This window comes from Suncus etruscus, chromosome 1 (assembly GCF_024139225.1).
Source record: "Suncus etruscus isolate mSunEtr1 chromosome 1, mSunEtr1.pri.cur, whole genome shotgun sequence".
Taxonomy (NCBI): Eukaryota; Metazoa; Chordata; class Mammalia; order Eulipotyphla; family Soricidae; genus Suncus; species Suncus etruscus.
The window spans coordinates 162,452,921-162,478,428 of NC_064848.1; the positions used below are offsets into that span (position 1 = coordinate 162,452,921).

The 25,508-nt window shown below is 37.4% G+C and overlaps 1 protein-coding gene across 1 annotated transcript in view; it reads left to right on the forward strand.

Annotated features, from left to right (window-relative positions):
* Nucleotides 1-25,508, forward strand: part of MYO1D (myosin ID) — a 399,577-nt gene that overhangs the window by 151,449 nt on the left and 222,620 nt on the right. The window contains exons 14-16 of the mRNA XM_049771384.1: nt 5,345-5,477; nt 17,502-17,668; nt 18,359-18,566. Of these exons, the coding sequence (XP_049627341.1) occupies nt 5,345-5,477; nt 17,502-17,668; nt 18,359-18,566 (508 nt within the window). The remainder of the gene's footprint in view (nt 1-5,344; nt 5,478-17,501; nt 17,669-18,358; nt 18,567-25,508) is intronic.

The following is a 25,508-nucleotide window of genomic DNA, read 5'->3' on the forward strand; positions in this document are numbered from 1 at the left end:
ACCACCTGTCTTGCAAGCATAGGCCATGAATTTCATCCCCAGTTTCAGCAATTAATACCCACTGAGTGTGCTGTAACAACCGTGCTGTGGGATCCCTTCCCCAGCACCCAAATAGAATGTCTGGACAGCTTTATGTGATCATCACAAGTGAGCACCACAACTAAAAGTGCAAGCACCTCTTCTATGTGTGGTCCTACCCCCACCCCAAACACTATAGCCAAGCTTGTGTGCCCTTTAGTCATTGTAGTCATGGCAACAATCAGAAGGAAGGACAAAAAAAAAGAAGACGTAGCTAGACTATGGTGAAATGGTATCAGGCAAAGGTCAGAGTGGGTGCTTTGGAAAGAAGGCCCAGGAAGAATAGATGATTCTTGGCCAGCTCCTTTTGAATTCTAGAGCTATACTTTCTCCTTCATTAAGTCTACTCAGTGACCAGAAACTCATTCAGAATGTATTACACACCTCTCGGCCTCATTACTTATTACCCGAGGCTCTGGTATACAGCTTTGAAAAGTTTTAAGTCCCAGCCTCCTGGGCCTTTTTTCTGTGAAGGTGAAAGTAATAATCATACAAGCTTCTAAATTGTCATGGTGGAGTGTTAGAAGGAAATGGAAGGGTGTGGATAAAGCAACGTTGGTGGGGAGAGGCACTATATACTGGGTGGTTAGAAAAGACTTCACTGTTTTGTTTTAGCTTTAAACAGTAATTATTACTCAAAGGTTATCACATAATGAGATGTTTTTTTCTACTTTGTACATAGTTATTCTGACTCTCCTCAGAAAGGCTGCTGCTTTTCATCTGGTGAAGACAGGCACTAAGATTCTATGTTTATCAGAATAGCAGTTAAAAATGCCTCATGTTTGAAGTTCAAGCAGTACATTTTGGTACATGGCTCTTTCATCAGGAATATCTTTTTAGTCTAGAAGATAAATTGTCTGTAGGCATGGACAATGGTAGCAGTAAACCATTCATTATATGATGTCCATTGAAACCAGTAACTTAATTCTTTAAACAACAGCCAGCCTTTCCTTCAGTTATTTCCTTCAACTGCCTACTCTGAAGTTATGGATGAGGAAAACCTGCCTCTTACAGTTCATTAATAATGGTAATACACTATTCTGTGAAGTAAAACATGCCACCTCCCAGACCACCACCCACTTCACGCATACCAGCTATTAAGACCTCTTAAAATAAGTGGCATTTGAACAGAGACCTGAGTAAAGTTAGGGGTGAATCAGAAATAGGTGAAGAATGGGAAATATCAGACAGAATAATGACTAGTTTTGAGACCTGAGGAACAGTATCCTGGGGAGAGGAGCTGGTAGAAAATGGATTTAGAGAACTAGACAGAGCCTGGCTTAGTAATGTGAAACTTAGAATGTGGAACAAGACAAGGATGAAGAATGACAATGGAACTATGGAATTTTATCTGCAGTAGTTTGTGTTTTAAAGAAATCAGTGTCAAGTGCAGTGAAAACACATACCCTAAAGGAGAAGAATAGAAATAGCAGTTTATTTAAAAGGCTATGTTACTAAGTCCAGGCAAAGATCTGGTGGTAGTGACAGAAACTATAAAAAGTGTTTAGATTGGTTGCTGTTTTGAAAATAGAACCAATAAGACTTGCTGGTGTATGTATAACTGTGTAAGGAAAACAAAGAAATCAAAATGATGCCTGAGCAGCAGAGGAACAGATGTTTACTGTGAGGAAGACAGAAGGTGGAGCTACTTGATTGAGGGAAATCAAGAGTTTTATTTGGATATGTGGTGTTTGAAGAGCATGTTAGACATCTAGTTGTAAAGGCCAAACAGATGATAGTATGGAAGATGCCCCTGAAACTGAGGCAAAAGGTGGGACTAAAGACATAAACTTGTGTTTGTCTATAATTGACAGCATTGAAAACCATGCCTGGGTGGAATTATCTAGGTGAACAAAGATTACCAAAAAAATGGTAAGAAATAAATGGTTAATCCTGAGACATGCAAGGAAGGGAAAATGAGCACAGGCAGCAGATTTGCTGACATGAAGCTGTGAGGGATATTTGGGAGAAAAGTTCCTTTAGACTTCTGGAGAGTCTGGTTGATGTGGACTCAAAAGAATACAGAAAATGAGCATGTGGAGACATTGTGCTTAAACAGTTCTTTTTAAGTTTTGCTACAGAATGTTCCAGTGGTCTGACTAAGTTCAGCTGAAAATACTGCCACAAGAAAAGGTGGTGTTGTCATAGAGAAGATTCACGTCCAATGAGAGAACTGCATGTTGGAAAGAGAATATCAGTTCTTTATTAGAACAGAGGGCAGGATGCTTACCTTGCACATGGTCAACCAGGGTTCTATCCTTGGCATCCCATATGGTACCCCTGAGTTCCATTAGCAATAATTTCTGAGTGTAGAGCTAGGAATTATCCCTGAGTACCACCAGGTATGGCCATAAAACTAGAAAAGAAAAATCAGTGTTTGATTTATCAGTCACGTGTACCCATTCTGAGGAATAAATTTCAGATTCCACCACTATTCTATGTATGAAATATAGAAGGCTCATATTGGAAAGATAGCCTCATTTTGTCACAGGCTATGCCAGAATATGCTAGCAGGGGCAGGCAGGCACCCAACTATGGACCAAGAGGCTATATAGGTAGCATTCATCACTTTCATAAATTGATCATAGCTGGAACTTCAGCTCACTGAGAACAGTTCCACTTCCAGTGATGGATTCATATAACCCAAGATCACTGATCTGAGAGAAACCAAATAGTATATGGATTTATCTCCAGGGAAAGTATTGTAAGTCACATGAAATAGGATACAGGTATTGTTATGACAGGCTATTTTCCCTATTGAAAAACCTGCTTGGGAAATCAAATAGCAGTAAGGATTCTAGCTCATTAGTTGACAGTGAAAAATATTACCTCTATAATCCAGAATGTTTAGTAAGCATAGAATCAGAACAAAGGAACTTTGATAAATGTAATTATTCAAGCAATCAGGCTAAAATGAGCTTATTTTGCAATAGGGCGGTCTTACCAAAGGTATAAAAGATTAATAGTCTGTTGGTTAACAACTTGTTCTGTGTATATATGTACTATAATATATTATTATGTAGCTCCATATGATTCTTTAACTTCACAGCATATAAAATTATATATTTCTGTATGGAATGATAATTATTGTAATTCCATTTCAGTGGCATGGAATATTTCAAATTATTTTAGCTTAAGCCATCCTCCTAGATAATACTTGGATGGGCTGCCTCTCTTACTAGGTTGATAAGTTCTGCCTCACTGTTATACATTATGGTTTAATGGATTAATAAGCTTATCTTTCACTAAAAGAGTTTTGGTATATGAAATATTTGAAAATCCTTGAGTTCAGAATAGTCTGAAAATATGGCCAGCAGTGATAGTGTGGAAGAAGAAATCAGGGTAGAAACTACATAGATCTCCAAAGTCAGGGACTTTTAATCATTAGCATACATGAGAATTTCTAAAGTACACATGCTCTGCTTTATGAAAATTCTGTTGGTGTAGAAATGGCATCCAGACATCATGTGCACCAAAGATTGAGAATCATGTCTTAAATTCTCTTTGTTGAAGGTTAGAGTAGAAATATAGCAGAAAAGGAATATGTTTATGTAACCATCTTTATTTCTGTACATATTATTGAAAATCAGGACAAGAGCCTCAAGTAATACTGTCTATCTGCCATAGGTGACTGAATGGCTTTACAGGCGCTCTCGATGCTAGTGGATACTGCTTGGCAGCAGTGATGAGAGATAGGAGTGTTGCTCTCTCATCATCCAGTGACCCCTCAGTCTACTCACCCTTTTCTTCTATGCTTCTTTGTCATTCTCTTTGGCATTTTGCAATCATTATTTTGAGCCTCTTTGTAAACTTACTAGATATTTTGGGAACCGAATGAATTTTCTCCATTTTATTCCACAGAAAAAAATGTGAGCAAAATGATGACAGTACTAAGCAAAATTAGCATCAAATATCCATCTTTTATCTTTTCTCTTTTTAATCTCCCAATTAAAAAAAAGTTTTATTCAACATTTCAAATTTCAGTTACCTTCAAATCAAAGTACCCTCTGTGAAGCAGGAAGAGTGTCAAAACAGAAGCTATCAAATATTGTTTTTATTTTGGTTGTGTGTGTGTGTGTGTGTGTGTGTGTGTGTGTGTGTGTGTAGTTTTATTTGTTTGGGGGTCACACAATGATGTTCAGGGCCTACTTTCGGCTCTGTACTCAGGGATCATTCCTGGCTGCCTCAGGGCCCATATAAGATGTCAGGAATCAAACCTAGGTCAGCTATGAGCAAGGCTAAAAGCCTTTCCTGCTGTGCTGTCACTCTACCCGCCATGCATTGTTTTTAAAAAATCTCTGATGGACTGATATGGTCGCTTTGAGATGGGTGTGATCCCCAAGGCATAAAAAGAATTTGAACTTTTATAAAGCAGTGATAATGCACTTAAAAAAATAAATCTGCCAGACTTTAAAAAAAATTCTTAGACTCAAATAGTGAATATCTGATTTAGCCTGAAAAGTGGCCTGAAGTATATTTTGAGAGTTGGACTACAAAAGTCTTAGTATCAATACCAATAAAATATTGTAACTATCAATGTTACTATAACTGTATTCATAAGTTCAACTACAGAAAAAGAACTTCCTAAGATGAAGTAAAAATGGTCATTTTATATTCCTTTCTCTATTTTTAGTAAGAGCTGGGGATTTGCTGTGTTACCTATATTCTATAGCAATGTTTATTTTAGTAGGAAAATCTTTCACTTTCATGGTTTCTGCAGTGACATTAGGATCATTTCTCTCCTTGTGCTCTGTCTCTTTCTTATAACTGATATTCTCATGTTAACCATTTGAGGATCCTCAATAATAATAATAAAGGTCACTTTAAAAAAGATCAAATATTGGGGCCAGAGAGATAGCATGGAGGTAAGGCATTTGCCTTGCATGCAGAAGGACGGTGGTTCGAATCTCAGCATCCTATATGTTCCCCAACCTGCCAGGAGCGATTTCTGAGTATAGAGCCAGGAATAACCCCTGAGCGCTACCAGGTATGACCCAAAACTAAAAAATAAATAAATAAATAAATGAAAGAGAAGATCAAATACTTTGAAATGAAGAAACAGAATAGTATGGGCACATCTTCTTAGTCTGGTATGTATTAGCTGTCATTTTACTTCCAGCATAATTTCTGCATGGAGTAAGTTTTCCAATTAGGCCTGTGATTTAAATCTGCCATATAGTTGTTAACTTCAGGTGAAAGGATTGCTAACCAGTTTTTGTTCATCATATTTGAATGTAACACTCAATTTACTCTCTCTGCTTCACAGTTCAAATCCTGTTCTGAAAAATATGTGGCCTGAAGGCAAGCTGAGTATTACAGAAGTGACCAAGAGACCTCTTACTGCTGCCACCTTATTTAAGAATTCCATGATTGCATTAGTAGACAACCTTGCATCAAAGGTATATCATTTATTTTATAAATACCCATTTGAATTCATAGGTCCCCTCTTGGTTAATCTATAGACAACATTGGTTTGCTTTTTATAACTCAACTTGAAGAATATATACTTAAAGTGAAAGTTAAAATATTTATTTCTTGGCTTTTTATGTAACTAATTAAAATAATTGTGCTTCAGATTTTATGCTTTTTAAAATTTGACTTTCATCCTGCTGTTGTAGTCAAGAATAAAGTTGTAGTACAATCTTTAAAATACATACTAACTCTCGGGGGCCGGAGCTATAGCACAACAGTAAGGTGTTTGACGCGGCCAATACAGGACAACCCCGGTTCAAATCCCAGCATCCCATATGTCCCCCGAGCCTGCCAGGAGCTACTTCTGAGTGCAGAGCCAGGAGTAAACCCTGAGCGCTGCTGGGTATGACCCAAAATCAAAACAAACAAAAATTATATATACTAACTCTAAAGTATAGCTTATGTCTGACAAAATGAACATTAGCCCTGTTCTGAAGACAGCCAAAAAGGTCACGAATCAATTTGTAATCTTCCATCCATATTGTATTTGACAACTTAGTAGTAATGAGATAGAATTTTAAGAAGTAGTTCAATATTTAAGTATTGTCCTTGTATTGTTTTTTTTTTTATTCTTTAAGATCTAATACATTTTGATAGCTTGAGGTTAGTCTTGTTTTATACTTCCTTAAAGAACAGATTTCAGCTCTTAACTGCTACTGTTGACAAGCATGATAAATTAGGCAACATTCTGGAAACTCGTTATTTTTAGTTCTTTCTTTTTTATGTCTCAGTTCCTTTCCTTTGTATTTTTTTCATTATTGACCCTTTTTTTTCTTTCCAAATCAACTTCTTCACTAAGAGTTTAAACTAAGATTTAAACTTAAGAATTTAAATCTATAGTTTCTAGTTACATAAGTGTGATTAAAGTAGGCTAATAACAAAAAAAAAATTCAGTAGTTTTTCTAAGTTTTTTCCAGCATTCTTTGGCCTTAAATTACAACAGATAAACCAGTTTCTTGGCTTATACAATCAGACTTCCAGAAAAACAGGGTTAGGGACATTGGAACTAAAGTCTAGTGCCCTATTAGAATTCTGACTTTTAGACCTCAGCTTCTCTCTACATATCAGGTTCAGTCAGCTTCAGCCAGCAAGATGGAAAGTGAACCTAGATGTAACAAACAATTGAATACAAAACTATGTAAGATGTATGTTAGTAATAAAACCTTTATAAATTATATTATTTATAAATTTATCTTTTAAAATATTTAACATTTAAATTTTTAAATCTATACTGTTTCTATTTATTTCATCATGGTTAAATTTAAATTTGTAGCTAATGCCACAAAATCTGTTCAGTAGCTTTTGTGTTTCTTTTTTTTTTTTTTTAACATTCTTGTATATAGCAAGACAAGTATATAACCAAGCTCAAACCTAGGTTAGCTGTATGTGCAAGGCAAGCACTCTGCCCCATGTACTATCACTGACCACACAGCAGGAGAGTTTAAACCAACTCTACCAAAAACTGATAGATCAAAAATAAATGTAATACACAGGAGCTTTAAAAGCCAGATTTGAACTTTAACTTTTTTATAGGTTAAAATAACTCTCATCAGGGAATAAGGAGTATTCTTTTCAAGTATACATGAATTATCTGACCATTTTTTTAATTCCTCTATTATGTAGCTTTTGCATCTATGTCAAAGTGAATTGGTCATATTTGTATGAGCCTATTTTTGTTCTCTATTCTATTTTATTGATCAATATGTCTAATCCCTTTAAAATGTTACTCTGTCTTGATACTATAACTTTGTACTAAGACCTAAAATATGGCTACCTTGATACTAGTCTGTATCTGCCAAATATCCTGTAAAGACTTGTAGTAAAAGTGAAATAAGTTTACAGATAAATTATGGGGAGAGCTGACATCTTTAAAATATGATGACTTGGGGCCAGATCGATAGCATAGTGAGTAGGGCATTTGCCTTTCACATGGCTGGCCTGGGCTTGATCCTTGGCATCTCAGATGATCCCCCAAGCCTGCCAGGAGCAATTTCTGAGTACAGAGTCAGGAGTAACCCCTGAGCATCTCTGACTGTGGCTCCTAAAACACACAAAAAATGATGAAATCCACTAATAGTATGATCTCACTTCATTTGTCAAGACCTCTAATTTTTTAGCAGTATTTTTTGGTTCCCTACATGTTAAATCTGTGTATATCTAATTAGATTTAGCTAAGTATTCTATTTTTTAAGTTTATTATTAATGTGTTTTGATTGTTTTTTCTTGGTAAGGGGCCACATCCAGTGGCACTCAGGGGTTGCTCATGACTCTGCACTAGAAATTGCTCCTGGTTCAGGGTACGATGTGGGATGCCAGGGATCGAAACTGCATTCATCCTGGGTCAGCCACGTGCAAGACAAATGCCCTACTGCTGTGTTACCACTTCAGCCCCTGTGTTTTAAATTTTTACATAAATGTATTTTTAAATATTAATTTAATCACTGATATAAGTATGATTAATTTCACTTTGTTGGATTTTTATCTTACATTCATGCTAACCTGTTGTCTAAGATTTGTTATCAGTCTTTAGAATTTTCTATGCAAAAAATTATGCTATGAGTAGAGTTTTATATTTTCTATTTTTATTGTGATTAAATTTTATTTTTGTTTTTTGCTTGTTTTTGTTTTGATGTCACACTTCAATAGGCTTACCCCTGGCTCTGAACTCAAAAGTCACTCCTGGCAGGCTCAGGAGACCATCTAAAATGCTAAGGTCAAACCTATGTGGAATGCAAGCAACCTACTTGCCATACTATCACTCTGGCCCCTAAATTTTAATTCTTTTTTTGTTTGTTTGTTTTTTTTTCATCCACACCCGTTGATGCTCAGGGGTTACTCCTGGCTAATTGCTCAGAAATTGCCCCTGGTTTGGGGGGACCATATGGGACGCCGGGGGATGGAACCACAGTCTTTCCTTGGCTAGCACCGGCTCCTAAATTTTTTTTTTTTTTTGGTTTTTGGGCCACACCCTGTGACGCTCAGGGGTTACTCCTGGCTATGCGCTCAGAAGTTGCTCCTGGCTTCTTGGGGGACCATATGGGACGCCGGGGGATCGTCCTAGGCTAGCGCAGGCAAGGCAGGCACCTTACCTCCAGCGCCACCGCCCGGCCCCCAATATTCTTTTTTTTTTTTTTTTGGTTTTTGGGTCACACCCGGCATTGCTCAGGGGTTACTCCTGGCTGTCTGCTCAGAAATAGCTCCTGGCAGGCACGGGGGACCATATGGGACACCGGGATTCGAACCAACCACCTTTGGTCCTGGATCGGCCGTTTGCAAGGCAAACGCCGCTGTGCTATCTCTCCGGGCCCGTCGGCTCCTAAATTTTAATTTTTATCTTGCCTTGTTGTCCTGACTTAGAACTCTAATACAGTTTTGAATAGAAGTGACAAGATGAACTTCCAGTGTTGTTTTTATTTTAAGAGGATTTAGCTTTTCACCACTTGGTATGGTATTAACTGTGGACTTCCTGTGGTTGCCTTTTTTTTTTCTTTTTTCTTCAAAAATTCCCATCACCAATGTCCCATGTGTCCCTCCTCCCCACCCTATTCCGGCCTGTGCTCTAGACAGGCTTTCTACTTCCCTCACTCATTCACATTGTTATGAAAGTTCTCAGTATAATTATTTCTCTAGCTGTACTCATCACCCTTCGTAGTGAGTTTCATGTCGTGAGCTGGACCTTCCAGCCCTACTCTGTCTCTGAGAATTATTGCAAAAGTATCTTTTATTTTTCTGACCATTTTAACAAATCTGACCATTTTAACAAATGTCTAAGCAGATAAATTCTCTGTCTTCACAGCTTCAAAATTAAAATAAATCTTAAAGGCTATGAGGGGATTCCTTTTGTCTTTGGGAGTTTAAAAAATATTTTGCTGAATAACTCACAGGTTAAGGTAGAGATCACACTCATAGTTAGTTATACATTATCTTGAACTGCATGACAGACACTGATCCAAATTTTTAAGATTCTGCTAAAGTAACCATTTGGTATGTCTTACTAAAGAGAACAAGAGGAGATGGGTGGTAATACAGGAGTTAGGGCATATACTTTGCACACAGTTCAATTCCCAGCATCTCATATGATTCCCCTGAATAATTTCTGATTTTAGAACCAAGAGTACCCCTAAGCACCACTAGGTGTGACCCAAAAACAAAACAACAACAGGGGAAACAAAGAAAGAAAATTCAAGAAAAGAAGAGGCACTGCATTCTAGAACTCTGGAGTCACCTGCTGGATGTGGGATTTCTTTCACATCACAGGTCTCTCCTCTCTGGAAAAGCCCACATTCTCTCTTGAGCATGTTTTATTTTCTTTCTTTTAATAAAATTTCTTTATTACAGATCAGAGAGATAGTATAGGGGTTAAGATTTTTACCTGTTTTCTATTCCCAACACCACATATGGTCTCTCAAGCATTGCAAAGATAGACCCTTGCAGACCAAAAGTAAGCCACTGAGCTTACTCTGATTGTGATCCAACCCACCCCCACCCATCTACCCCCACAAACAATGTGAAAGAGAAAGTAAATAAAGTGGTTCAACTACAGTTCATAAATCCAGAAAAATACTTCAAAGAAAATCTAAGAAATTAGGAGATAATTTTTTAAATATTCAGCTAATAATTTAAGAATATCCAGGTAATAATCGATGTTAAATTTTTAATAAAATTTAAAAAGAAAAAAATATTCTGAACCAAAAGTAGGGCATAACTTCATATGCTATATTTAAGAAGCACCATAATGAATACTATGCCACTGGATTTGAATTTTTTAATTATAAATATATGTTATCAGATATGAGAGAGAACTCTGAGGGTTCAAGTTTATGCTTGGCATACAGAGGCCCTGGGTTCAGTTCCTAGCATCACATGGTCCCCCAAGCACCTGGGGGACTGGGTAGTCTCCAGACTACTAGACCCAAGGGGCACTGAGCTGAGGATTCCTGAAACCTCTGAGCAACGTGTGAGAGACTTCCTAAAAATGAAAACAAGTGAAATGTTACCAAAACTAACTCAGGAAGGAATAACACTCAGAATGAATCAGTAACTTGAAGATTCTGAATCCCTAATCAGTAGACCAATGCCTCCACTTCTGCCAAGGACATTAGGACTCCATGGTTTGATATGGTCATTTTACTTCTATAGGGTTTCCCAGGACAATAATCCCTATTATATACAAACTGTTTGAGAGGATGGGAAAAAAGGCAGACCATTGTTCAGCTTATTTTATGAGATTTCCATAACCTGAATACAAGGATATATGAGAAAATAAAATTTAGATATCAGTCTTATCTAGGAACCTCCATGTAAATTGAAAGAGAAATTAAGATGGTAAAATAAGGATATGTATATTAGTAATTACATTGAATATAAATAAAAACCAAATTAAAGAAAGAAATCTTACATGCCATTAATTAGTGATACCCAACCAACAGGAAAGCAGGTCTGAAAGCTAACAATCACATATCCATTCCCTTTACCCCACACATACGCCTTGATTTTGTGGCTATGTTCCTAGCACTTTGATGGATAATTTTGTCCAGTGCTTCATTGCCGCTGGATTGTATCAGAAAGATTGATGGCAGTTCTTTAGTTCCCATCAGCAGAAGAGAAGTCCCAATTCCTCCCTTTGTCAGGGTCCACCCAGTATTTTTTGTTTTGTTGATTTTTTTTCCTGTGGTGCCAGGGATGGATACCAGGGCTTCATTGCACAAGGTAGGCACTCTAGTACTGAATCACGTAGCCCTACCAAAACCCAGTGTTTTTAAGGAATGTGTAGCTCCCCATATAGACTGTCTTTTAAATATAGGAAATGAGGTCTATTAATTTTAACCTCCTGATAAGCCAATAAAGTGCTCTAGACAGCAGACCACTACATTATTAAATGAACCTGAACTTGCCTTTGGCTATACCGCTATCAAGGCAGGTGAATATATGAATATTTAAATGTCTGCTAGCTAATATTTATTCCTATTGCTGTTTCTTCCACAAAAATAGTAGGAGAAGCAAGGTTAAATAGTGCAGGAAAATAAGATCACTGTTACTATTGTAATTTAACCTTTTTTAGACACACAAAATTTGTCAGATGTAGGATTTCTTAGGTTGAGTCAGTCTGGATATTTATAAAAGAGCGGGGGTGGCATTTATAAATTGAGGCAGAATGCTGATTAAATACAGAAAAGTATTTCTGCTAAGTTCTTTATCTGAACGCTTTTATGTTACTAAATGGAAGAAATAGGTATTCCCAAAACCCCTTGATTTATCATTAGGATCAACCCTGTGTTAACCACTTCCTGTGCATAATAAGCCATACTGGTACAATTCCACTTAACAGGTATCTGTTCAGTTAAGTCACTTACACTATTCAAATGATATATTATACTGAGATTACTTACACCTGATTATGTAAGCTACTGAGTTTAAGAGCTCAAGTCCTTCACTATTTTGAAAGATTTAATGTTTTACATTTAATTTACATTTAATGTTATTTTAATAGCTACTTGAGTTATTCAGTCTTATTCTCAAACATAAAAATCTAATATTATTTGCTCCAATATTATTTGCCTCTTTTCTGATTACTAAAAGGTTAACTATAAAACATTTCAATTCTGTTTCCTTCCTCTCAACTTACATGCTATTTTGATCCTATGTCTTAATTATAAAGTCAGTTTTCTCATATACTATAAGAGATATATTCTGGGAAATAGAAACTTTTAGCAAAATCATGTATAATGTCAATTTGGAGCCAAGAATTCTTTTTCTCATAAATTTTATCACAAAACAACATTGAGTGAAAGGATATATTTGAGGACTTGCTCCTCTGTTATATGTAATAATATGTAGGTATTACATTTTATTTTTAATCTCACAAAATGATACTGCTACTGCTATTGCATAAAGAAGTGTTCTGGTTAGATTTTTTCATTTATCATTTTGTTTTTCCCTCTTCCTATTATCATAGACTTTATACCTGGGACTGGTCTTTGAGATCTGATGTTGACTAATTTTTGCTTTCGTTTACTTGAATGTATCATATATTTTTAAAGAATGTTTTTGCTGTGTGTGTACAATTCCTTCTTGTTGTTGGTATGGGGACACATCATCTGGCAGTGCTCAGAGTCTACTCACAGCTCAGTGCCTGGGGGACAATGTCGTGCTGAGGATTAAACACAGATCTCTACATTCAAAGCCTCTACTCAGGCCTTTTCCCCCCCCATGCCTTCTCTGTATAAAACACTAGGCTGGTGGTTCCTTTTGGTACCCGGTAGTCTTGGGACCAGAGCAATAGTACAGAAGATAGGCAGATAGGGAACTTGCCATGCATGCAGCTGCCCTGGGTTCAGTCCCCAGCACCACAAGTAGTTCTTTTGCGGCCCACCAGGAGTGATCTCTGAGCACCACCAGGTGTAGGCAAATAAAAAATACATTAGCTCTTAGTCTTCAGGATTCCACTATTTCTTTTGAGAAGTTAAAAGAAACTTTCAAGGGGGAGGGAGGGTAAAATGCCTGTTCCAGAGTTTTTTCATCATTTTTGGAAGATTCTTAATTTTTGGGTCTCAGATGTTGCTTCTGCCCCTTATGTTCTTTCCTTCAGGACTCATTACTTAGACCATCTCATATATATTCTGTGCTTTTTTTTTTGAGAAGTATTTTGTTGTTTTTGCAGGTGACTGGGGGTACGTATGTTGAACTACACCCTCAGCTGAGTTGTGTTCAGTCACGGGATCAAATTGAAGCTAGCTGCATGCAAAGCAATCACCTTACTAGCTGTACTATTTCTCCAGCTCCTGTATCTCCTGTGCTTCTTAAAACTCTTTTTGTTTTTTTGTCTCACCATACTTGATTCCAGAAATTTTCTTTTTACTTTTTTACGACCTTTTAAGTGGTGCTTTAAGACCTTTTTATACCTACAGTCTACACTGTGATCCACAAACCAGTTGTTGAAGCCCACTGCTTGAGCTCAGTATTTTTCTTCAGGTTTTTTCTTCTAGAACTCTTAATATCCATTCTTGTATTTTTTTTTTGAGTCATAGACATGAAGAACCTATTGGTTTGTTTCCTTTTCTGTGTAATTACTAGTTTTCTACTTCTTAATGTTCTTTGTCATCTTGAACTTGGTAAACATTTAAATATCACTTTCTCATAACTAGAATATCCCGACCCACCCCTTTATGGCTGTTTGCTTTGTACATTGTTTTGTTTCTAATTCATATTATCTCAACTCCCTATATGTCTAGTAAATTTTTTCTTTTTTTCCAATTATCATAGTTGCAACATACTTTATAGGAAAAATTGGAGGTTCAACTTTATGTCCTTTCTTCAGGGAAGATTTACCTGTATTGTTTATAATTACTAGTCTTCTAAATCATCAATTTCCAATTTCAAGGGTTAAAGTAATTTTAAGATGAATCCTGGTTTATTGTGAGGAACTGCTTATTTCTGATTTGCCCATGTTGTTACTGGCTGCTTCTCGGGATCCGAAGGGAGAGTGGTTTGTGTGTTACTTCCAGCTTCTTGAGTTTTACTCTCTAATTTTTGCCCCACTTGTTCCACAAGACTATGTGGTTCTAGCCACCTCTTCAATTGTCAGTAAATTCCCCAAGAAATAACCTCAAACATAACTGTTCTTTCACAGCTTTCTTCCACTCCTGAATTTTGGCTCTTTACTTCTGCACCATCTTGTTTGTGTTAAAATGTCCTCAACACATGTTTTATGTATTTTGTTTGCATATTCTAGATCTTCCTAGAGCGGGTGTTGGTTTAAATTATCTAGTCTGTCATTACTAAATATCCTAATATCCTGCTTCTGTAAATTAGAGTATTTGGTCCAGAGGGATCCAGAGGGATTTGATCATAGCTAATTAAGAGCAGAGACAACTAACACCCAACTATCCTAATTCTGTGTCATGTTAATTCTATTACACCAGTACCAAAATGAATGGCTAGATATAGTAGCATTTCAGCATTCACTGTTCCCAGTGCTGTTTCTTGTATTGACAAGGCAATGACCATATTACCATCCCAAGAAGCTTGAAAAAAATCCTCAGTGATCATTCCCCCACCGTTCATTTCCCCATCTCATTAAGTTTGAATTAAACTTAAAAAAAATTCCTTTTTAATAGTGAGCTACTATTGTCCCCATATAAATGTTCCATTTGAACGTTTTTACAGATTTAGTTAACATTTGATCATCCATTGCTGTTTCAAATTGAGATTCTACTTGTGCTTTATAATATCAATTTATTAATTAGTATCTGAACCGAAAATTGATGTTCCAGAAGAGGGAAGAGTTATCAGTTACTAATTAGTGCCTAACAAGCCCTCTGAAATACAGTGCTTAAGATACCAACAAGTTTACCATTTCTCATGCTTCTAATGATTGTCCAATTCTGCCTCTGGCTGTTAACTAGAACTGACCTCTCTGAGCAGTAGCATTTAACTAGGGCTGGACAGTCTAAAATGCTGACTTATATCATGCTGAATGGCTGAGATTTGTGGTCTTTCTTCATCTTAGACTTCATTCCAGGGTCTCTCCACCTGATGGAAGAAGTATTCCAATGGAGCAAAACTCTCACGGCTGAGTCCCCACAAGTAACCCAGTTAAAGGTTTTATTTATCACAAGGCCAGCCTGAGTCAAGGCTAGAAAGACAAGGATAGAAAACCCTTTTCTTGAGGGGAAGTACTACAAAGATATTGGAAATGTTTTCATTCTATAGTGTGCTAGGAAGGCTTATGGCCTCTTCAGAGTTCTGCCACCTGCTCAGTGTTCGGCAGTTCAGTTCTGACACTCACTACCAGAACAGCAGATGAGGAGATACAGAGGATGACATGGTCCAGAAGGTCTGGGAACTTCCAGAGCAGGAGCTTCTGTCCCCGAGGAGGCAGGTCCCAGTTTATCAATGTGTTCACCAAGCAGGATGCTCTTTGAGCTTTGGTGCCCTAATTGTTTTATAATATTTTATTACTTAAGGTTGATTAAATAAAATCATTGTCTTAAGGATGAACTCATTCTCTACCTAAAAGTTCCCAACGTTTGATCACTTAAAGGGGCTTTCTAGTGAACTGCTTCCTAATCCCCAGATCCTATGAACATATTACCTATGTGGAAAGAAAAAGTTGTAGATGATTTAAAGATGCTAAGTATCTGGCTTTAAAATGTAAATTTGGGCCCGGAGAGATAGCACAGCGGTGTTTGCCTTGCAAGCAGCCGATCCAGGACCAAAGGTGGTTGGTTCGAATCCCGGTGTCCCATATGGTCCCCCGTGCCTGCCAGGAGCTATTTCTGAGCAGACAGCCAGGAGTAACCCCTGAGCACCGCCGGGTGTGGCCCAAAAACCAAAAAAAAAAAAAAAATGTAAATTTAAGGCTGAACAATAGTATAGCATGTGGGGCACTTTCCTTGCATGTCATCAGCCCAGGTTCAATCCCTGGCATCCCTTAGGGTCCCCTCACTCCACCAGGAGTAATTTCTGAGCTCAGAACCAAGAGCAACCCCTGAGCAATGCCCACTGTGGCCTACTTAACCTGTATCCTGTAGACCCAATAGTTGTAATTTAGGGGATTGTCAGAGGGGAAGACGAAGGCAGTAGAGTAAAAACCATGTTATCATGCAGATTCAAATGGCCATGGCTGGCTTTGAAGGTAGAAGAAAGACAAAAGTCAAGGAATAATGGCAATTCAGAAGCTAGAAAAGATTTTGTTAGTTTAATTTTTGCTTTGAAATCATGTCTAGTGTTGCTAGCACTCCTCTCAGTTCTGTACTTAGGGAATATCTAACAGTACTCTGGGGACCAAGCAGTGGCAGGGCTCAAATTGTGTCCAGTGCAATCCAGCCCTATGAGCTCACTCTCCTTAAAAAAGGTTTTTTAAGCTAATTCTCTCAAAGAGTCTGCAGAAAGTAACTGTTCTGCAGACACTTGGATTTTTAGTCCAGGAAGACTCATTTTAGAACTAACAATATATTTGTTTTACCTCAAGCCACTAAATTTGTTGCAGTGTGCCCCAGCAGCAGTAATAAGTGTATATAGCAGGACTTGGAAAACGGGAAGAAACCAGCATTGCTTTCCACCCTGGAAGGCATCATGGCAGCTGGAGATATGGCCTCTGCCTGCCTCGTGAGCACTTTTAACTCTCTTCAAGATGTACATCCACCTGCTTTCAGTCTCTTCTCTTTAAATTATGCATTACTCCTTTTTGCCTCCCGTCTCCAGTGGAACTCAAAACTGCTTTATTTAACAACAAAGGACTCTGTTAACTAAAGTGAAGCCTGATTCCAAAAAGGCACAGTGTCCACTTTACTCAAGTATGATATATTTGACCTCAATGACTCACTCAATGATATTTTGTTAACGTTAGTGTACCAGGACCTAATGCCAATGCCAGATTTATTTTGAAAGGGAGTTATGACCTAATACATGGTACAAAAGTTAAGTGACATACAGGGAAGAATTTCACACTAGGGTCTTTCTTAACTTCACTGACACCTACAGGTGATTTTGAAACTTATTACTCATAAATTTTCATCTTTCCCAGAAGCATAAGTTAATGCAATAATGACATCCATGGATACTTATGTGCCAAAGTTCTACCTAATATTTTGCATTTTTATCTTGATTTCTCCTTACCACTACTGCTATCTTTATTTTTACTAAAATATTTTTCTATTACTTTTAGTCATGATTCTGTAAATAGAAAAATACTTGATGTTTTCATATTTTATTTATTTCTTCCTTCATATTACCCTAAAATGTAATAGAACAAAATTTTAACTGAATGTGTGAGAACTTCCAATCTGAAAAGAGGAAAATTACTTTATTCACATGTGTATTCTAATGCCTAGAAAACTAGAGGCATAGAGTTTTTAATTTGATACAAGTAACACTAAGTATGTGTTAATGTACTGCATCTGGGATGTTTCTCCAGGGAAATGTAACCATTTGCTGATTTATTTTTTTAGGAACCGTATTATGTGCGTTGCATCAAACCCAATGACAAGAAATCCCCACAGATATTTGATGATGAGCGCTGTCGACACCAAGTAGAGTATCTTGGACTTTTGGAAAATGTGAGGGTGCGACGTGCAGGCTTTGCTTTTCGCCAAACATATGAGAAGTTTCTTCACAGGTAAGAAGAGACTAAAGAAGAAACATAAAAGCACACCAATAAATATTGGGTTCTCCTCATGTAGGATAATGCACCAGCACATGTAGAAGACCAAGTGAATGCTAATTGAGTGAACGAAAGAGTGGAGGAGATAGACTTCCCTGGAATTAGCAGGAATTTCTCTGAGTTCCTGATCTGTGGACTTTTTCTTTACCATATTGGGCCAGAAATTGAACTTCTTTTACTAAGATGTATCAATAAGAAATATCTTCTTTGACTTCTGGATCTTTGCTTACTTTGAGTATAGTTACACCTCTCAGAGCTACAGATGTGTAAATTACAGAAACTCAATTTAAAGGATTTATTTTCTAATAAAGGAACATGTTCCCAGGCATTGCCTCTTACAAATGTTATTTGTATTAGTTTGTGGTAAACAGTCTTTATTAGGTGAAGGCAGTTATCTTTGCATCCCTAATTTAGTACAAATTGTTTTAAAGAAATATTGTATCTTGTTTAAAGCGTTTTTTTTTTTATAACATTTCTTATCAGGCTAATAATATTTACTTCTATTCCTAGTTCGTTAAGAAACTGTTTCTTTTATTTCTATGATGCAACTTGAATTTTATTAAATAGCATTTTTGCATTTATTGAGTTTGTGTAGTTCTTCTCCCATAATTTGCTTCCTGGTTTGTTTATTTCGTTTTCACCCAGATACAAGATGATCTCTGAATTCACCTGGCCTAATCATGACCTCCCTTCTGACAAAGAGGCTGTCAAAAAACTGATTGAAGGTTGTGGTTTTCAGGATGATGTAGCCTATGGAAAGACCAAAATTTTCATTCGAACACCCCGAACATTATTTACATTGGAAGAACGTCGTTCCCAGATGCTCCAAAGGATTGTCCTTTTTCTGCAAAAGGTAATGTCATGTCTCATATTTAAAGATAGGTCGTAGGAAGTCAGAGAGATTGAGAGTACAGCAGGTATGGTGCTTGTTTTGCATGTGGCTGACTCAGGTTCAATCCCTAGTACCCCTAAGGTCTCCCAAGCCTTAACAGGAGTAAGCCTCAAGCACCAGCAAAAACAAAGCAAAGGCAGGGCTTGCTTTTATGTTTTATTCCTTTAGGGGTCCACACTAGGCAGTGCTTAGAAGCTGTTCCCAGTTCAGTGTTTGAGAATCACTCCTGGTGGTTCCCGGGATCAACCCAGAGCCTCGACAGGCAGGGCATTCACTCAGCCCTTTGAACACTCTCCCTCACTTGCTCTTATGTTCATAAAACTTTTGTTGAGTTATTTTTTTTTTATTCAAGAGCATTCACAATGGTATGCTTTTTTTTGTGTCTACACACATCTTAGATTATTTTCTTCATACATGGAAATGATCATGTATTTATTCATTTAATTAAAATTATTTATTTTACTTGTTTATGTAATTACTTAAATGTATTTAATACATATTTAATATATATATTTATACATATACTTAGCTATGTAAAGTCAGTTATTTTAGCTTTTCCAATCAGAAAACATTTTGTTCTGGTATTTTAAGCTGTCAATGTCTGAGCTGTCATCGTCCCCAACTCAGGTCATGTAATGTACTTATTTATCTTTTGGGGAGGCGGTTGCATCACACCCAGCAGCACTCAGGGTTATTCCTGGCTCTGCTCAGAAATCGCTCCTGGCAGGCACGGGGACCATATGAGGTGTCAGAATTCAAACCACCGTCCTTCTGCATGCAAGGCAAACACCCTACCTCCATGCTATCTCTCCAGCCCCGTTATTTATCTTTTTTTTTTTTTTTTTGGTTTTTGGGTCTCACCTGGCAATGCTCAGGGGTTACTCCTGGCTCCATGTTCAGAATTGCTCCTGGGAAGCACGGGGGACCATATGGGATGCTGGGATTCGAACCTATGACCTTCTGCATGAAAGGCAAATGCCTTACCTCCATGCTATCTCTCTGGCCCTGCATTATTTATCTTTTATCAAAAGTTTTGCTTATATGCGTGAAACCAGTTCCATTAATTTCCATTACCCATTTTTTTCCCCATCAGCACTTGACTTGAGGTCTGAATTAAGTGGTGCTCATTAGATTGTGGTACCTATCACTGACCTACTCAGGGCCCCATATTTCATTCTCTCTCATGTATTTCTTTTACTGGTTTCCATACCTTTTATATGAACCATTTTATTTGAACATGAGGAGTGGAGATGAGGAAAGGGTTGGGCCACATCCAGTGATGTTTCAGAACATATCCTGGCTTTGTGTTTATAAGTGACCCTGGGTGGTGTTCAGAGATCATACGCTGGGAATCAAACCTTGGCCAGCCTTATTCAAGCCAAAAATGCCTTATCTCCTATATTACTTCCCTGGTCCTCATCCAAACCATTTTAATGTGTGTTTGTTTGTTTGTTTGAAGGTATATGTATATTTTATTAAATCATGTGCATCTATTAAAATGTCTTTGGGGATATAAACCAGGAGGAAAATTGCTGGGTCATAGGGCATAAATCCTGTCAGCTTCCTCTCTAGCATGCCTGTAGTTTGCACTATCTATGTATGGGGATCACAATGTAGCCATATTCTTCACTATATCCTGCAGTTGTCTAATGTTACTGACTAAGCTATTTTACTTTTATTTTATTTTATTTTATTTTACATCTCTCATTTTACTTTGTATTTTTCTGATCATCAGTAAATGAGTACCTAATATGTGTTTGCTTTTAGGTTTTTTTTTGGTTTTTTTTTTTTTGGCTGTTATTTCGTTTTTGTTTTTGTTTTTGAGGCACACCCAGAGATGCTCAGGGATTACTTCTGGCTCTGCATTCAATAACTACTCCTGAAGGAAGGCCTGGGGGACTATACGGGGGTTGAATACAGGTGGGCTGCATGCAAGGCAAACACCTTCCTTGCTGTCCTATTGCTCTGGTCCCATGCTTTTAGGGTTTTTCTGTAGATTGGTTCATTTTCCTATTGGAGTTGGTATCATTTTCTAGTTGCTAAATAGAAATTTCTTGAATATTTTAGAATTAATTTCTTATCTTAAACTTTATTAAGGCATTTCTTATTCTGCAGATATTCTAGAGTACTTTACTCATAATGTACTTGGTGAAAGAGCATTTAATTTGGCACAATTGAATTCTTCAGTTTTTACCTTACATTTTGTCTTTTGCAATATTAGTCGGAAGATCACAGAAATCCTATTTGTATTTTATTCTATGGACTATCATTTTTCCTTTCCCATTTAGTTCTTTAGTGCTTTTACTATCTACTTATCTCTGTGGTTTTTAAATAGTAGTAATATTGGGCCAAAGAGATAGTAGAGCAAGTAAGGCCCTTGCCTTTCATGCAACCAACCCAGTTTCTATCCCCCGTATCATATATGGTCCTCTGTGCACTGCCAGGAGTAATTCCTGACTGCACAGCCAAAAGTAACTGCTGAGCAAATCTGGGTTTGACCTAAAAACAATAAAGAAGTAAATAAGTAAGAAATTAGTATGATTTTATTTTATATGGCAAATGAAAATTTCTCAATATTCTCTACTAAATAACCTCCTTTTCCCCTTAGATTTAAGGTATGTTTATCATTTGATTCCCAGGTCTACTTATATACACATACACACATTCTATCTATCTCTGTACTACATGTTCTTTTCTGTTACATTTTGTTTTTGCATGGTTTTATATGAAGCCTACCATTTTTTATATATTAATAATTTTTATTTTGAAAAGGCTACCATTTTTATTATAGTGTCTCTTACCCAATGGTAGATTAAACCCATTTTCCCTACTTGGACTTTATTAAGTTGATTGACCTAGATGTAAAACAGTGATAATAAATTTTATGTGTGCTTTTTGAGTTCATTAAATTAAACAATATTTGTTATCAGACTGCATTTATAGATTGAATTCATAGATTCATTTGAAGTGACATTTTTGCAATGTTAGGTCATCTCAGGAGTATAAAAATGTTTATTTTAAATAATTTCATTGATTTTTAGACCTAGAGAGGCCTAATGAATTCATGGTTAATTTCTACTTACTTTATTGTTCTTGTTGCTCCTATGAATTTGGGAGAAACCTCACAAACAGTGTTCAGAGGACCCAGGTAATAGTTGAACACTTTGATGGGCTCTACAATACAGAGCTGCTTGGACCTAGTGAGTCTAGGCACTATCAGCACCATACCCAGGACAGTGCTCGGACCCAACAGGACTACACCCAGAGGTGCTCTGGTAGCCGTGCAGTGCTGTGGATTGAACTCCAGACATCTATGCCAGACATGTACACTAGCCCTTTGAGATACTACTTTAGCTTCAGCAGCTATTAATTTCTTCTAAGTTTTCTATTTAGCAGAGTTGGTGCAGAGAAATGATATTGGCTTATGTAATTTTTCTTTATGCAGATATGTTGATTCTGTTGCTTTTTCTTGATGAGGAGATGATTATGTCATGAGCAAACAATGAAATTTTCCTTCTCTCTTCCAATTGCCAGAATCTTAGTTGAATTTTTACATTTATTCTTCCTGAAACTCAGGAAAACTTTTGCAATGGAATGCTAAATTGTGTTTCTTCCTGAAATATTTTTCTCCCACTAAGAGTTTTGTTTTAGTTTCTGGGAATTGAACCCAGGGCCTAATACATGAAAGGCATATATACCACTGCTGAGCCACATTCCCAGCCCCTGTTAACTACTACTTATATGTTTTTATTTAGTGTCTTAAGATAGCTTCTGAGTTTTATGGTTAGATCTCTGACATAGTAAGTCTATTCATGCATCTTTTCTTCTGTATATTCAAATCTATTTTCTGGTTCCTCAGTACTTTATATGGTGTTTTTGTTGTCTTTTTTCGAAGATATGATTCTTTCTTAAATCTATCTACCCAAGAGATTGAGTTTCCTTTCAGGGTTTGGCTCTGAACCATGATTTCCATACCTTTAGTTTGCTTGAGACTATCCTGGTTTATGACCATTGTTTCCTTTCATCTTAAATGTGTTCCAGTATGGGGACCAGTATAAAGCAAGTAGGGTACTTACTTTGCAAATGGCTGACTCATGTTTTATCTCCAGCATCCCTGAGCCCATTAGGAGTACTAGAAGTAACACTGAGCACCACCAGGTGTGACCCAAAAACAAAAAAGGTGTTCCAGTATGAATGATATTTAGTTGTATAGTTAGTGTGTCCCAGAATTCCCTCACATTTCTGCAAGCCAGAGAGAAGCCTCTGCCTCTCTCCTCCACTCCCCAAATCATACTTAAGATGCTAGCACAGGGGGCCGGCGAGGTGGCGCTAGAGGTAAGGTGTCTGCCTTGCAAGCGCTAGCCAAGGATCAGGACCACGGTTCAATCTCCTGGTGTCCCATATGGTCCCCCCAAGCCAGGGGCAATTTCTGAGCGCTTAGCCAGGAATAACCCCTGAGCACCAAATGGGTGTGGCCCGAAAAAACAACAACAACAAAAAAAAACAAAGATGCTAGCACAGGTCAGCTCATACATGAAAATAAAAATAATTCCCAGTATCTGCACCTCTTCCAGTTCTTCCTCTCAGTCTACAGCAAGAAATTAGTCTAAAAGAAGAAGGGTCTGCTCCTTCCAAAACCATCCCGCATGCCACAAAGACAGAAAGCCATCCTGTATACTCTTCTGCTCATAGCTCTTGCATTTCTTTCCCTCAGGGCAGTGGAGTAGAAAATTAGACTCTTCCTCCCAATTTTCAGCCAGATCACTACAGGCAGTGATCGATGTGATATCATGATCATGTTCTCTAGACCAACTCCAAAAACCATAAAATGAGGGGCAATTTCTGTCAGTATCTGGGAGCAGCTCATCAGTCACCTTACCTTCATGTATTGTGTCCACTTATGGGCCAAATGGGCTGTAGGATAGGCAGCATCAGAGCAGGCAATTTTATTTATTTTTTATTGAATCATTATGAATTACAAAGTTACAAAGATATTTGTGATTGACTTTCAAGCATACAATATTCCAACATCAGTTTCTCCCACTCCCACCCCCCCAACCTGCCTCTGTGGCAAGCACATTTCCCCTCCAGAATGGTAGAACGGGCCATTTTAAGTAATACTTTTCCTTGTTGGTTTTTTTTGGGGGGTGGGTGGGATAGAGCAGACCCAATGGTGCTCAGATGCTGTGGTACTCAGGTATTATTCCTGGTACTCGTAGTAGACTCATGAACCATATGGGATGCCAGGGTTTGAACTCAGGCCGGCTGCATGCAAGGCAAGCACCCTACCTGTTTTACTATTGCTCTGGCCTCTACACTTTTCTTCTTAAATAAAAGATAGGGTTTTTCTTTTTTCCTTTCTGGCTTTCTCATTAAAGTATATTTGGTGTAAAAACAGTCAAGCAGTATAGAGAAGCATACAGGACTGTAGACATTCCTTATGTACCCATTGTCCATCCCTGTGGGTTTCTCTGTACGGCTCCACTGTCGTGACTGAGAACAGAACTCCCAGTGAGTTTCATGAGCATCCTTATCTTATGTTTGCAATATTATGTTACCCTTTCTTACACTAACTTTCTCTGTCTACCCTCTCATGTCCACACCCTATATTAAAGCCCTTTCCCCAGACCTTCTCTCCTCCTACTCTCCAGTGATTCTCTGTGAGGATTTATGAGACTCTTATGTCATTATTCTCACAAGTGAAATTAATTAACCATAACAAGGTAGAGAGCAAAGTGAGAGAAGGGAACAGAGCAAAGTGAGAGAAGGGGTGCTAGACAGAGGAACCCAGAGCCTTCACTGAAATGATTTGAGACAGCAGCTACCAAATGTTTTTTGCAAAGGTTCTGGTTCCAGTGTCTTTAGTGGGGCTGGTCCTGTTGGCATCTCTTGCCATTATACACCCTGACCTCAGGCTTTTGGATGGAAATCAGCTGTTTAGCACAAACCACATAGTTTGTAGAAGCAGTATTTAACACTTTGGGCCACTTTTATTATGCAAGCAGGAAGTCTTATATACTATAAGGAACTATCGTATAGCTATAGTATAACTGTTGAGTTCCCCAGTACCAGTCAAGGGCCTGCCTTTTAGGCAAACCTTTCTAAGAGAGCAGTCTCTTGGGCTGGAGTGATAGCTCAACTAGTAGGACGTTCATTTTCACTAACCTGGCTTCAATCCCTGGCATCCTATATGGTCCCCAAGTAATTTCTAAAAGCAGGAGTTGGAGGAATTTTGTGGTCCTAGAGTATATGCTATGTGAGATTGATGATTTTGAGGCTGTAAACATGTTACCCATCTAGTAAGAGCCTTAACAAGAATAAACTGTGGCCTTAAGACTTTTGGAATACTCATGTGATCTTTTTTTCTCTTTTGATCAATCAGTTGAGAGAATTCTAATATATATATATATATAGTAGAATTATATATATATAATTTGTAATTGATATATTTTGCCCCAGCAAAATAACTCAAATTCTCTTCCTTCTTTTCCTTATTTTGAAATAGTCTTTATAGCATATGAATTTGTTTAGGCTAGTTGCCCATGAAGACATCTGAAAGAGGTGCTAATTCGGAGCAGAACTCCTCAACAGCATTCTCTAGTTCCTGATGTAGTTGATTTGTCTACTTTTGTGGGACTGGATTTACTAGCACGTTTTCCTAAGGAAAGTCACTGAGATTCTCAAAATTTCACTGAATAGAATCAAAGTACTCTAAGTTTCTTTTCATTTTCTTGTATCTTTAGTCATTCCTTCTTATTGCTTATTTTGCATATTTGATTTGTGTTTACTTTTAATCAACTCTTAGGTCACATATATATTTCTCAAAAAAACAGATCTCTTTTATTTATAATATGTCACTTTGCTTTTTTAATCTTCATTAATTCCTTCACCTTTCTTGGAATA